At 34.2% G+C, this 16,195-nt stretch overlaps 1 protein-coding gene across 2 annotated transcripts in view; it reads right to left on the bottom strand.

The window, feature by feature from the left end:
• The window catches only part of LOC118195019 (dual oxidase-like), a 511,368-nt gene that overhangs the window by 62,467 nt on the left and 432,706 nt on the right, over positions 1-16,195 (bottom strand). For both annotated transcript variants that reach the window (XM_035366249.2, XM_035366251.2), the window contains exons 14-16: positions 10,556-10,693; positions 5,044-5,148; positions 3,092-3,297 (exon numbers count right to left, since the gene is read on the bottom strand). In XM_035366249.2, coding sequence (XP_035222140.1) covers positions 3,092-3,297; positions 5,044-5,148; positions 10,556-10,693 — 449 coding nt within the window. The remainder of the gene's footprint in view (positions 1-3,091; positions 3,298-5,043; positions 5,149-10,555; positions 10,694-16,195) is intronic.

Here is a 16,195-nt window from a genome sequence, read left to right as displayed (position 1 = left end):
CTCAGTTTAAACAATAGGGCTACGAGAAGGTGGACTTTCTTTTCGTGGTATTGCAGAATGACTTGGGATATACCCACTCTGCATGCGTGTTGTCAGCAGTGGTCACGGCAACATACTGCCTCATGAAGGTTAGAGTTTGGCCGCACACGTTCCGTCATCACTCAAAGGAAAGAGCGCCGTATTCGCCGCATGACTGTAGCGCATCGCACTGCATTTCCAACAGATACTCGAGCTTTCGTTGTCACTGCGAATTGTGCAAATTGATTTTTTGAGGGACAGCTTCCAACCAGATGCCCTGCAGCGGCCATAACACTAACTTCAAAACACCGCCGCCTGCGATTTCGGTGGCGTCAAGCTAGAGCTTAGTCAAGGGCGAAGTGGAGATCTGTTTTGCCCTCAGATGAGAGTCCTTTCTGTCTTGGTGCCAATGATGACCATATGTTGATCAGAAGTGACCAGGGGACTGCTTGGATTTAAGCTGTCTGCAGCACAGACACACTGAACCTGCATCATAAGTTACAGTCTGGGGTCCAAATTTCTGTTAAATAAAGAGCACTCTCATCGTTAGGCTGCACCTTGACAGCAACTGAATATCAGACGGAAGACTGTACTGGTTGCGTTGCCTTCTTAAGCAATATGCCAGTGGCATTTTTCAACAAACTAACGCTTGTTCCCTTACCGCTGCTATCATCCTAAGTACTCGACAAAGTGTCGACATGTTGCCTTGGCTTGCAAAGTCGTCCGATCATTCTCCAATGGAGCATATATGGGAGATGATTGGACCACAAATCCAGTGTCATTCACAACCAGCACGGACTGTTGCTGATTTGACTGACCAAGAGCAACAGGCTTAGAACTCCATTTCACAAAATGACGTAAGCCACCTGTACGAATCAATGCATGCGCGTTTGTATGCTTGCAATCAACATCGTGGTGATTACAGCGGCTGATAATGTGCCACTATTTCACTATTTGAAATAGTTCTTCCCGTGCATACTTTAATGTTGTGACCTTGAAAAATTCGTCAAATATATATACGTTTGCTTAGACAAATGTTTGGCGTAAATAATCAGTCCTCTAAACATGTTTTTTCTTGGTATTAAGATTTCATTTTTCATCAGTGTATTTAATAAAAAGATGGTTGCTGTGATTTATGAGGCAGACTTCTTTTTTAAGTCTAAATAATCTTATCTAACTTTTGCAGCTTAAAAAATCATTCGTTAATAATAATTGCATAAAATGTAAAAAATATCACAATTAAATCACCCAGAGATTTTTGCGTGTCTGAATCCTGTCAAGTCAGTGTTTATTTCAAATGGGTATTAAACCACTGTTGTTATGAGCCTAATTTTTCTGGCATAGACCCAAAGACATCGCGAAGCTAGTAATCGAATCGTACGAGCTTTTATTTTACGCCGGAAAGAACACGAAATATTACTTCAGTTAAATGAGAGTTTTCTTAACAGATTTCAAAAGTATGCTCTTTCCATCTTATTAATAAAGATATTTATATTTTAAAATATTAGAATAATTTTATACAAATAGGCTTTAAATATCACCTTCGAGGTTTGACCGGATATACTTTTTGTTAAGAACTGCTGATCAAAATCTTATGCCTAAATACTTTATTTTGATTTACTGTTTATTAGACTTAAGGGATTTGCATTTTACCTATTATTTACAATAATATTTTTTTTGCTCTATGTCTTATTAATTAACCTACCGTCGAATTAATAAAAACTGCTATAGTGGTTTTAATAATTCCTGAGCAGTTTTCTAATCACTATCTGCTTTATTAAGAATTGCTAGACGCAAGAGAATTGCATCAACTTAAACCTTTGCCAACTCAATTTTGATACTTTAATTTAAGGAGGCCAGATGCTTTTTAAGAGAAAACATATTTCCTTTTGATCAAGATAAAAAAGTTGCTTGTGCAAGTGCATTAACTCTGTAATTGTATTACTTAAATTATCTTAAAATAGTCACTCAATTGTATTCAGTTAAGAGCTAGTTTCTAAATATCAGAGTTATAACCCTCTTTACAATCCACTTTCACAATAACATAAATATTCAACAAACACTATTTGATCACAACTCCAGACTTACAAAAGCGAAATTTTACAAATTTAACTAATATACTTGTCGGTAATAAATGGTTGCAGTTAAGCAACCTGCTTTTAAATGTACAAATATCAAAAATTAAATCCTCTTCGCTTACAGAAAATTTATTGCAAGGAATTAAATTACAACAACATCATTGTTTTGTATAGTTCCTATCTTGATCAATAAACTCAACACCAGAGTTTGAAAAGCGAATAGACATGGTTGTAAATGAATTTTTTAATGACAGGAACTCAGCTCTTTTGCACCGCTGACTCATCCTCTTCGTTATGTGAAAGCTTCGTTCCATTAAGAAGCGCATCCAACGGTCAAGAAACTCAGAAATGCTTTATTTTTAATTTCACATTATTTAATTTCATAATATTGACGAAGAATTTCTTCGTCAATATTATATTCGTTTCAGGTGTCAAGCCTGTCCACACAGTTTTGCGGAACTTTTGTTCATCATGAATGATGTGATGAATGATCAAGCATTAATTTCCAATAGTAATGCCACCTTCTTGATTACGATGCTCTAGTTTCCCCAAATAACATTATCTACGGCTACACTTTTCTACGGTGAACTATTCGGCGCGGCCGAGGAGAATAGTGACATTGTCTGCATCCTCTCAATCCATCCATACAATTTCCTACGGACTCATACAAGTGTTATCAAACTAAATTCTTAGCCGATGATGAATTGCGAGAGTTTTTACTCCTTCATTAACAAAAGTCTCACAACAATTCATTGCGCTTGCTTAGGGCAGTGTTGCAAAGGTACCGACATATTTAACAGTTTCCCATGTTCGTGTGCATACATGTTGACATTATCTACTGGCAAAGCCACCGTCTCACATAGTCGACATGACAATAACATCCATCGTACACGTGACAGCAGAATAGGCTAATATTTTGCTTCGTAAAAATTCCTCTACAGTAAATTAAACTAAAATATTATTTTATAATCAGAGATATTAAAAACAGTATATACCAAATCATGATCTCTTGGTGATCTAATAAGTAGCATGGGCTTTTTATGAGTGTCTCTCGTTACTTCTACTACAAGAACATTAACCGACTTGAAATCTATCTTCCGCAAGACTTCTCCCTTGCGATTGACGGTCGAAATTATTTCATCGGGTCCTATCTTGACTTTGACGCATCGTTTGTGGTTCTGGTGCAGCCACTCTTTCACATCTGAAAGATGAATGACATTTCAGATAAAAACAAGAAATCCTCATTATCTAAAGAATGGGATTAGAGACTATCTGTCAATTTTATAACATATTTTCAAATCATCTCAGATTTTGCAGAACAGATAAATTTGACATATTTTAGTTCAAAAAACAAAACTGAAATACTAATAATGTAACTTAATTCACTTTTCAGTAGATTTAAAGAAATTTGGATTTAAACTTATAAATATATTATGTCTTAGATATATTTTACATAAATCTGAAGATAAAGGAATGAGTAAAACACAAATGCTGTAAGATGCAGGTTTTCGCTCAGAAATAATATTTATATACAAAAAGCGTTTATGATTTCTTTGATTTTGTAGATCTCATTTCCTATAATTTTATACGTTTCAGCCTTTGTTTTTTAAACTTTTCTTTTACTTTTAGATTTATTGACTGAATAAACTTTTCTTTCTCTATAATGGCAGTTTCTCAAATTTTTCTTTGATTAGGGTTAAATATATAATGCTTTATTCCGTCGTTTCTACTCAACGACATAACAATGTAGACCCTAGGTCATAGCCTTGACGTGTACGTAAGTTTAAATAAATATCGAAATACATGCTTCTGTCTGCACAATTTTTATACGCTTTATTTGTATTACTAAAATTTTCTATAAATAAATTCTTTATTAGACTGGAAGGGGGAGCAATCGTTGCTTAATGTGTTAAACTTAATATTTTAAAAGCCCCGTGCTATTTTATATTTCCGTTTATATCAAGAAAACGATGCCATTTTATACCATTTAGATTACTTTCAGAGAAATTTCCTACTCTTTTGAAAAACTGCCAAGATGAAGCGACTCTAATTAGTTCAAATACAAATAAATGTAATAAATTACAAAAATTAAAGTGTGTCTGAACACTAAAAAAACTTCACAAAAAATGCTACGACGACAGCACAAAACGACTCGGTAAGAACAATTCTGGACTCTATACCCAGAATATTGCCATATCTGTGGAAAACCTCGTGTGGCTTTCATAAGTTTATACAAATTCTATTAAAAGGACAACTGTATTATTCTATCTTATGATATTAATCTTTTTTAGGTTGGGTTTCAGTTAACTGATTAAGGCAAAGCAACTCGAGGAGGGCTATCTGTCTGATATCAATATTAATTTTAAGTAATATTGAGCTATACCTTTCGATTACACTTTTCTATTATATTTTTTCATTCTTCGTTATTTTATTTTAATAGTTATAAAACAAGTTATTTAAATTACATACCTGATTATCAAGCTATCGTTTTCTAAATATCGTACATGCTAGAATAGAAGAGAAACACGCCAATGTGACAATTAAAATCGCAATAATAACCTTGTATTTAGCGTACATATATTTTATTGCGATTTTAATCGTACATGCTGTTAGTTACAGATGAGAAAAGGATACCGAAGTTTATCAATAGCTATGAAGTATCAACAGAATGCTAACTAACTAACTAATGTATTCAAGGCTACTTACATTTATTTATTATCAAATTAACATATTCCATTACTATAAAAGAATATTCAGCAATTCATAGCCCAAGAAATTCCTCCTATAAATTCTTATGGTAAGAACTGAATTAATGTTGAAAGTATTTGGCGAGCCTTCAGTATAGTTATTAACGCAATATCAATTGTCCTAATTAATATTAAACAAAAATACTTTTAACCAGATAAAGTACATAAGTTTTTAAAAATAGGGAAATTAATATACTTACACAGTTTATCAAAGTTTTTGTCTGTATTCGCATCTTTCTTCAGTTTTATTTCTCGGCGACGTTTATTCTGAAGTTTTATAACACCATAGCCCATACCAGCGCACACTGAAAATTTAAATAGTTTTTAATAATTAATTTTATATTATAATTTTAATTATATTAAAATTATATATAAAATTATATTAAATTTAAATTATAAATAATTTTTAATAGTAATAATTAATATAAGTCACAAAATTTCTATATATATAAATCTTGTACACAAATATACACTGGTGTGCAAAAATTAAGGGCGAGACGGTTTTTTCAATATAACTTTGTACAAAAGCTTTCCAAATCAACACATTTAATACCGTAAGATCCCCAATATGTAAGGACATGAGTAATGTAAGCAACACTTACTAAAAGAGAAATCAGAGGGATAAAAAGAAGCTTTATTGAAAAAGTAGCATGGAGAGCGCAATGCAACTGAAGGCCGAAACATCCCTCTGATGGGTGTCCAGCAAGAAACATCCGGTCTTTAATAGGGTATCTGATCTTCCCTGACTGCTAGGCAGGTTTCACAGCATCTGTCCATGCTGAGAATGAGGGTGTCAATGAGTTGTTGAGGCACTGCTGCCCATTCGTCTTGCAGCGCCAATCGAAGCTCCGGAATCGTTACTGGTGGCAAGGTACGAGCTGCCAAGCGTCTGCCTAGAAAATCCCATACATGCTCGATGGGATTGAGATCCGGAGATCGTGCCGGCCGATCTATACGTTCAATATCCTCACTCTCTAAGAGCTGTTCGCACAGAGAACCACAGAGAACGCTTTCTCCGATGGCCAGGCGTTAGAGGTACACACCGTACAGGGCGTCGTGCAAACAAACCACCACCGTGCAGTCTTCTGGCCACGGTAAAACGCGATATCGGTCGTTCAGTCGCCTGTGTCTTGTGTCTAGTGATTTCTCCCGCTGTCTGCCGCCTGCTTCTTCTGGCCTGTAGGGCAATATACCGGTCATCTGTGGGTGTGGTTCCTCGTGGACGACCACTACTAAACCCCCGGATAGCTGTTATAGCTGTTCCTGTAGTTTGAAATCGTCTCCAAAGTCGTGAAATGATGCTATGAGCAATTCCGAACTCTGCAGCCACACTTGTGACACTGCGGCCTTCCTCCAATTTCCCAATGATTCGACCTCGGGTAAAAGCATCCAGATGTCGTCTAACAGATTGATTATTCGTCATTTCTCGCTGAGGCAGCAACTCGGTGTGATTTTAACTTCTATACGGCGTGCAATCTCTTTGCCAGAAATACTGATCTTACACCGACAACATGCTTTATACTACTCAGAAACTCCCCCATTACGTCTACCTGCATATCTGCGCATGTGCTACCGTACATTACCTTACTTAATCTCCTGATTGGTCTTTCTGTCCGCTTTGCCCATTCGTTCAGCTGATATGCTAATTTTTCGACTTCGTCCTTAATTTTTGCACACCAGTGTAAGCACGGTAAAGCTCCGCTTAACTGAATTTCATTAAACAGAAAAGATAAGGAAGTATAACCCTGAATCAAAACAGTTCAAAAACAATCATGTCCAATTTTTAAATCCCCATTTTTTAAAAGGTTATGTGATATAAATATAAGGAAAAATACAGAAAGATTAGCTTCCCCGCAATATTGAAGATATCCTGTAAGTGTGTAAAACTAAAAACCTAAAAATTTCCAGAAGTATCAGTAATTTTTTCCAGTGCTGCAATAATCAACTATTTTAAACTGCATTCAGTTTAAAAGATTCCATTAATTGTATAAAATCCCATAACAGCCTTAATTTGGCGCCAACGTTTTAAATTTACTCATATTTTGGTACCATATTTTGAGAAAATTTTTAAAGACAGTAAGGAAACTAGTCAGTTAAAAAAGGGTATCTGTGAAAAATTATTCCTGCGTTGAACTCTACTGATGGTGTAACACCTACAGCACTTCTAAATGGCGACTTACTTTCAGAAAAAAAGTTCTTACTTTTATGATAGTTTCCTCCCCTCAGATATTAATGTAGCTGAATAATATAGCAAGGATTAAAAGCAAGGTATGGAATTTTTTCTCTTCACCACATTAATCAGAGTGAAGGATGAGTTTTATACAGAGTTACGAAGTGAAAGAATTGAGATTACATGCAAAGGGAGTTAGACCCACATGCTTCGTCTCCATTTTGGTTGTCTCCATACAACCCACTAAAACTATTCTGAAACAAAAAGAGAGTTATTGAACTTAAATCAAACCTCATCAAAGACAAACTATCTGGACAATCTGTTTGGAAAATATTAACAAGTAATAAGAAAAGAAATAAACTCGAAAAGGTGCTCTTCGATTTGTAATCTTAAAAGCTAAAATAAAGAGAAAAGTCACTCAAAGCATTTATTTCATAATGAATAGGTAATGAAAGATTAAAAAAACTTTTATCAGCAACTATGAAAATAATAGAATAATTGATTACAGCTACTTTCAATCAGATCTGAAGTTCATAGGTGGAAAAAGAATCCATTTATAACGGAGCATTATCTGATCTACGAAAGGAGTGTACTATAATTTGCAATAGCACCTTTCAACTAAGAAATGATCGTTTGAGCTTCAGTATTGTTATCTGAATGTTTATCTAAATTCAGGAACAAAGAAAGGTTTTGGGAAAATGTGCATAAATTTGCGAGTATTCGAGCTAGAAATTTAATACCTTCCTCTCATTCAGAATTTTAAAGGCCTCTCATCAAATTTTAAATAATTTGGCTGAGGAACTCGTTCATGTAAGATAGAAATCTAACTCACTGTTAAGCATTTAAAAATATCCTAATAAGATAAATAATGATCTGTCGTAGATAATAGGATTTTAGAGATCTCTAAAGTACATTTTAGGTGAAGCTTCAGATGCTATTGCAAAACATGATTAAGGTGTGTAGAATTTAGATCTAATAACAAGATTTTTTTTGAAGGTCTGGTAAACAAATGGTAATAAAAGTTCATTAACCTTCGTCGTGTGTTATCGCAGTACATTAATTAATATAAAACAAAAGAAAGAATAGAAGTAGTTTATCAGGAAGTTAACAAAAAATAAAACATTTTAATCCTAGAGTACAATATTCCCTCTAAGCTCAATATGTTCGCCGCACTAACTTATTGCAATGCTGCAAAGGTAGTTTAATTCCCGAAACATACAACTCATAAAACGTCTCTGTATGCCGAATATTAAATGCATAGATATTGTAGTGAATCTTAGATGCAGGTTCGCGGCCAAAGGATGATACCAGTCATTCGAAAAGATAGTATACTTATCTTCCACCACATCTAAGAATATGCAAGGGAGCTTTCGTACAGTCCTACAATAAGAAATATAGGAGAAAAAGGTTGTTAAAAAAAAAGTACTTAAGTATTTAAGTACATATCGGAACGCCTACTTTGGAAGTTTCTCCTTTCTTTTCTTAACTTTAAAATTAACATCGCCGACTGCACAGAATTTTTACGCACAGAAACTTCATGCACTTTCTGTTCTGTTTGATTATTTATTTATTTAGTTATTTATTTTTAATGCGTAAATCATGTAGAATTCAGGCTAAACAAAACTGATAATAGTGAGTTGGTACCCGCAGCTAATTAATAACCAGACGCGCATAATGCATGATACTCCATTTCTTTTCCAAAATCAATCACATCTACTTCTTTTCAAAAATTATTATTATAAAAAATTGTCCACAGTAATCTTATTGCCGGTATTACTTTACATTAAAAAAATCTTATTTGATGACCCTTGAAGTTTATAAAAAAGTATTTCTATACTTAAATCAGTTCCAAACTGAGTTATTAATCCAGGGAGCGTTAGCCCAGAAGGGCTATTATTCATGAAACGGCATTTTGCATCGGTTCACTGTAAATGTCCGCTTTACTTTTCAAATTGTTGTCACCAACTACTGTCGCCCTGTATTTATATTTAAAGGAATTAAAACTAAAGAATCTGCATAAATGTATGTATATTTCTCGTACTGTGAAAAAACAATGATACCTGGAGCCATCAAATTCTGAATAACATAGTCCTCCATCTGAATGTGGGCATCTGGAAGCCCGAATTTGGAATTTTTTTTATTGTCTATTTCATATTTTGTAAACTTTTAATGAGTTTTTGATTAACAAACGTAACGATCTCAAAGCGAACAATGGCAACAGTGTGCGAAAGAAAACATTTTTATTTCCAGTACGCGAGACTGTCTATCGGAAATTTTTAAGATTTTTTTTTTAATATTTTTATCCCAAACGCTCTGGAAATGTGTATGTGTATATATGGGTATGTAAATGAGAAAAAAAAAAGTCGAATTAGGTGTAACACAAAATCTAAAAGCTTTCATATTGTTTTTTTATTCATTGTATAAAATGCTTATTGTTTCAAAGCATTCCGCCTTGGTAAAGCTTTTCCAATAGGTAGATCTTCAGCGTCTGATTTAAAGAATTGCATATTAAATCCTAATGACTAAATTCTAACTAAATTCTAACAATACACATGAAATAACAGTATTCTTTAGTAGGAGCATGATTATGAGATTTATCAGCCCTTAGCACTTCGGAAGCTTTTTGTAGGATGTGCAATTACTTACTCTAGAAGTTTAGCTCCACACTTTAATTAGGTCTAATGCAAAATACGTTCTTTCTGGTACATCCTCATTTTCTATAACATAGAAACCATTCACCGCCTTTATTAATTAACCTGTATCTAAAATGTTTAAACATATACAAATACAAATTTTCTTCCAAGGTTCGATTTCGCAGACGCTTTGGATATTATCTCATATCAACAGAAAGGAAATGTTGAATATTGTGGCTTTTATGGAATTAATTCTAAAGCAGAAGAATATCTATGTTCTCGTTATGACGGAAGCATAAACAAAGTATTAATTTACATAAACCTTAAATGCACACTGAAATATATAAACAGTAAATTTCTTGCAACAGTATTCACGAGAGAAGACGATGAGAATTTTAACAGTTTTCTGAGAGGTTGCCAATACTGATGGAAAACATTGAAGTCTCTCAGTCTGAATTGCTACTTTCTGCCTAAATTGCTGAAAATAATTCTTCAAACCAGCTTGTTTAAAAGGACTAGATGTCCGCGTATTGAGTAATAACAACTTTAGAAAGATAGAACTAGATTCTCAATATCCAGTCAGCTATGGATTATTGAATTTATTAGATAACGGTAAAGGAATATATATGCCTAAAGAAAGAGTGACCATCGTGGACCACCTTCGAAGGACAGATATCTCGTATGCACATTACACATTGAAAACTCCCCGAAAAAGCGCATGTAATTATGTAGTTAGTCTGTTCGGAGAGATTTTAACAAAGGTCAAACTACCAATATTCAGCTCATTATCTTCTCAGCCGTTGATGGACCCCGAATACAAAATTCCGTTTTTATCGAATGATGGTTTTATAATTTAAAATAATTAACTGATATAACTTAAAAATAATAATGAATTATTCTTTATCTTACCGATGGGGATAAAAGCTAGGATAATACAAGAATAGATGTACGCCACTTCGTTTCCGTGGAAATAATCATAGCCATCAAGCATAAGACATGGCTCCATCATGGATCCGTTGAGCTGAGCAGGTTGGGGGCATATATCCCCTGGAAAAAAAAGATCGAGAAACGAAATTCAAATTTTATTTTTTATCATACCTTCAGATTTTCAGAACTTTTGAATAAATATGTAATTTTAAAATGCGTTTTTATTTTGCATGTTAACAGATTTTACATTGTCGGAAAAGAAAACTAAAAAAGAACGCGATTTTATATACAAGATTTTATTGCGGCATAATCACTAGATTACCAAACATCATAATCATAATATTTTAGATAAATTTATGCCCGAAGGCGTTGCAACATGTGATGCAGTTTAGATTATTATAGCATTTAAGCATGCAAAATATTTTGCAATTTCAGTAGTTGCTTTTAGAGCATAATCATATCGCATTTTTTCTTAAGTTAGTGTCTTCAATATGGCAAAGTGTATGACAGCTTTCTACTTGAGGGATCCCTCCGTGGAAGAATTTCTAGTCGGAAACTAGCTCGTATTCGCATTATACGGTGAAAACCACAAAAATTAACCATGCAGCAAGCCAGTTCCTCTAGATATGGATGCAGTCTGAACTGCCAATATTGAACAATCTTTAACAGCTCAACAATAGGTGGAATTTTATTCTAAGGACATGCAAATGTAAATTTAATACTCAGCTGACCAAAATTAAGGAACACAGTGCGGCCCATGCGATGTCTTGTGTCAGATTATACAAGTGTTGTCGACGAAGGATCTAGGATACGACAGAAGTCAGAAGAATGCTTCGATGCAAATAAGATGCAAGATGAATGCACGTATAATGCGGGTCATTTTAAGCAACGGATTTGTCTCTGAAAGATAGACTAGAGTTCCAACAAATCGAAAAGTAAACATGAATGAATTCGGAAATTACATCTTAGAGGAAGAATGAACGTTCCCCCCGAGCCTCTGGATTCGGATCCAACCGAGAAAGACAAAAGTCATTCACAAAAAACATGCAAAACTTTATTGAAGAAAGAGAAACACATACAAAGACCAAGATGCAAAATTTTATTGAAGAAACAGAAACACATACAAAGAGCAAGACGTTCCATCACAGACTAAACTCAAGACTACTTCTGACTGTCATACGTTATTTAGAGGGTGACGTCTTTCTACCCTAGCTTCAGTTCGCAACATTACCATTGGAATCTTCAAGCTATAAAACCAATTAAAATGGTGACATCAAAATATTTACTAAAGGAAAGAAGCTTCCACAACAATACTCAACGAATTGATTCAAATGTTCCCAGGTATAAAATCTCATGACCGTTTACATAGCCGAATAAATGATGAGATTAAAAATTTAACCTGAACGTGATTCTACCTTGCAAGGCTTGTCACCTATAATAGGTTTTCTTGCGCTGATTAATGCATATTAAGTCTAGCGATTGTATAGCTGCTTCAAGCATTTATATGAAAATCACATGTACATCAGCGCCATCATTAAGCGCCCTTATATATATATATATATATATATATATATATATGTATCTTTGCATGAGCTAAGAAAATGCGTTACTTCAGCAAACTTACGCCTTTCCCATACAGTCTGTACTGGGCAGCATGTTCTGCAGATGGTTCTCTATTTGCACGCTTATAAATGTAGCATACGAAGAACAAACTGAACAGCCGAGGGATATGTTTCAAAATCCTTTAGTCCTATATGTTCTTATAAGATTAACATTTCCCAAACCATCTGAATTCTTCATAAGCTTCTGCGTGTAAGAATGGAAGCGGATGTTGTAACACACACACACTTTTTGTTTATTACATTTGGCACAAATTCAAACCAATTCAGCGTCTAACTCTATATATCTATAAAAAAATTGTGTGCGGTGGGGGGTTGCATGCATATATAATACACGCTTGGGAAGTCTGAGAGCAACAAAACTGGTGTACAGCTTAAATAGAGGGATTTCATGTATATCTCGACGCAATTTTTACTTTCAGGAATAGCCAACATTTTCTATTATATAATTTAACCTTTTTATGGTTTTGACTCATATCTTTGCTTAACAATTGACCTAATTATATTGTGACCTAAATTATTGCAGAATTTCAAGCTGTAACTTTGGTTGGAAATCGAAGGGCATGACGTTATCTGTTTCGTTGCTGTGCTTCGCTGGGAAGGAAACTCCAGCACTTTCGGATTTGTTGAATTTATTTCTCATTATTAACCCCCTAATACCACGTGCTTTTCTAATATATCATTGTCTTCAAACACAATCGCAGCAGTCATTTTCCAACTTCCAATAGTGATCAGAAAATTTCAAAATTTGTGAAAGGAATTTTCCAAATCAATCAATAGAGAACTTTTACTAGAATTAAATATTTTAAAATTAGATGCCATGAATGATATTCAACAAATGTTTTCAAGCATCCAAGCAAAACATTGTAGCAAATGTTAGAGATAATTGGAAATGTGGTATCCGTGTACTTTTTAGTGAAAATGTGAATTGTTGACTAGTAATAAGAATATTACAATATATAGTACTTTGACAAGTGTTGCATGTTATTATATTTGATTAGTAGATATGTACAGATTAAATATTAACATTTAACTAAAGTTTTTTAAATAAAATTTTGTAAAAAATGCTAAATACTATAAATCGGAGAGTACTGTAAAAACATAATTCTAATTGCTTATAGTAGCTGCTGTATGATTAAAACGTGTTTATCATGCTGTAATCAGTTCTATACTTAAGATCAAAATGTGAATAGATAAATAAAAACTAATAAAACAGTTTCAAAGAGCAGATACAAATTGAATAATGAATGGTTTTACTTTTACTTAACTAATTCCAAGAAATTTCATCTAATTTCAACTCCGACGAAACTGCTTCCAGTGGTTTTGGTTCTTATAAACATCAGAATATTAACAATTTTGTTCGGGACTTGGTAGCTGGTGTCACAGTAGGACAGCCATACTTACATTTTCTTTCCTTAGGCATAAATTAAATACTGTTTCATTATCTTTAAATAATCCTTTGCAAAGACATATTTATCTAGGCAGATAGGTACAATGCTTTAATGCAATTATGATTTCCATCTCAAACCGCATGATTAACCAGTTAAAAAATTCTGAAAGTGTTAAAATGTCAGTTTGAGAGGAAAACAGTCAGTCACTCATGACATCCAATCAATGTTATTCTCGTTCACTTAGTTTGATTTCTTATATCAGAATAGTAACTTGAAGACAATTACCAAATAATTTAATTTTGAAAAGTTTACTAGCAGTTATTTTCTGTACTAATTTTTTAACATTAAATAGAAATTGCTTACATTTTCCAGTTGATTGCATATTTAACTGGGCACCTTTGATCTTCTCGCTGTCAATAATATTACTGTCATGAAAATAATGTATTCATACACACCAAACATATTCTGTCTCTACATGGAGCACTTTAAAGTTTGTGAAGACGTGCTCTTTGCAGACCATTGCCGAAATAACTTTCAAGATAAATCCAACCTATGCTGCTCAGTCTGAATTTATTTTCGTTGTGGAAATCATTGATTCGCTTAAGAGGGACATTAAAAACAAATTGGAAAATTGTTATTACATTTTAAGTGTTTGTGAGGGGTTGAGATTGCTCATCTAGGCATTTTTGAAAGTGTCGTTCATTTTCTGGTCGTATCACGCATTCAGAACATTTTAGAAGAACAACTGTTCAGTAAAATTTTTCAGCTTAAACACATAATATAAAACAGACAATCAAAACGGATCACTTTTGGATTATCACGTAAATGGATAAATAGTTAGATTATCACGTAAGTGGATAAATAGTTAAATTCTAGATTACAAATGATGGGGGATTTGACGCTGATAGCTGATTGACTGTTGAAAACGAATACCTTACAGTTTTTTTAGAATGAATGGGAAATATCTGCATCTTTCTTTCATTGGTCGAAAAGCAGGTAGAAAAATTGTTTGAAACTGTTTTTCATCCGAAAGAAATAGATGTGTGATAACAGCTTAACGATTGTTAAATATCCTAGATTTTGATGCTGTCTGTTTCAAAATAATAATATACGTTAGCGTTTTCATGACAAACAATACGATAAATTTTTGTGTAGAGTATTTCTGAATTGCCTAAATTATTTTAAGCTATTTAAAAACACTTTCAGGGAAATACAGTTTCAGTGATCGTTCAGTGAAATTTCAGTTACCGACTGGAGGCGTGCGATTTTCAGCGATGAGTCCCAATTCAGTCTCAATGCTGATGACCAATGCAGAAACGTGTGGAGACGGCCAGGCCAACGGTCTGATCCGGCAGTTTTGTCTGGCCGCATACGGCGATTACACTATGTGATAGTCTGGGGAACGATTTTTTGGGGCGATCACCTGTAGTCGTCCTTCAAGGCACTATATGGCTCGCAGTTACGTGGATGACATTTTAATGCCGTTTGTACTACCTATGCTATCAAATCGACCAGGTGCCATTTATCAGCAAGACAACGCTCGTCCACATACTGAGCTACTCTTCCAACAATGTCTTCAAGGATATAACTTACTCCCGTGGCCTGCCACGTCACCAGACCTCTCGCCCATAAGGCACATTCGGAACATGCTTGGCAACTGCAGCCGTCCCGGGAAATTCGTGAATTAACTGCCCATTTGCAAAGATTATGTCATGATATTCCGCAGGGGACATAGGTGACCTACTTGATTCGATGCCACGCCGTGTTTCGGCTTGCATAAGTATCAGAGTTGGCTATACTGCTAATTATTGTAACCTAATTGTTTTGTAACCTTTTTCATGCCATAACTTCTTAACAAAACGGTCTTCTGTTCTGAGTTTGTAATCATTTGTTTATCTCCTCATACACTACATACATGTTAAATTTCATGATAGTAGTTCTTTTCGTTCTGGATGCATATATTTTTTGTGACTTATCACTAATAAGTTGAAATCAGTATGAACTTCTTCTATTGCATGAAGAAGTTAAGAAACATTGTCAGGGAAATATATGAATTTAATTTCCTGTGCTTAAGTGCACCAGGCATAAGAAAAATTTTGAGTTTTATGATTTTAATTGGTTTGTAAATATGTCTTTGAAAGCCTTTTGAATATTATCACAGAGTAATCAGTCATAGTCGGAATTTTGCTCAAAACGTAGAGGCGCTGGTTGAATGGATTGATAATAATTAATTTTATTTATTCTTTTTGCCTAAATGGATAACAGTTGACAGAGCAGTGATTCAGTGGGGCCAACCCCAGGGATAAATAGATCTTCTAAGTCCCGGGTCAACCCGCACAAAGGGTGATTTCAATGATTTCCCAAGTAGCGTGCGATTGGTTCCTCCCAATTGTCAATCACCTGCTTTGCCGCCAAGCCCACACAGTTCATCAAATATTCTGCGTTCGAACCATTTAACACGTCAACATAAAAGCAGTAAATTAGATTAGTGAAATATTTTTCAGAATTGATTAAAATTTAATTCAGCGCGCTTGTAAACAAAAATAACACTTTTTTTGTTTGTTTGCTTGAAATCCATTTTGTATCCACCCGGTGAATTTTAATCTGACTAC

The sequence above is a fragment of the Stegodyphus dumicola genome, chromosome 2, assembly GCF_044657685.1.
Source record: "Stegodyphus dumicola isolate Sdum_Otavi_A_Nest chromosome 2, ASM4465768v1".
Classification (NCBI taxonomy): Eukaryota; Metazoa; Arthropoda; class Arachnida; order Araneae; family Eresidae; genus Stegodyphus; species Stegodyphus dumicola.
This window is presented reverse-complemented; position numbering and strand designations above follow the sequence as displayed.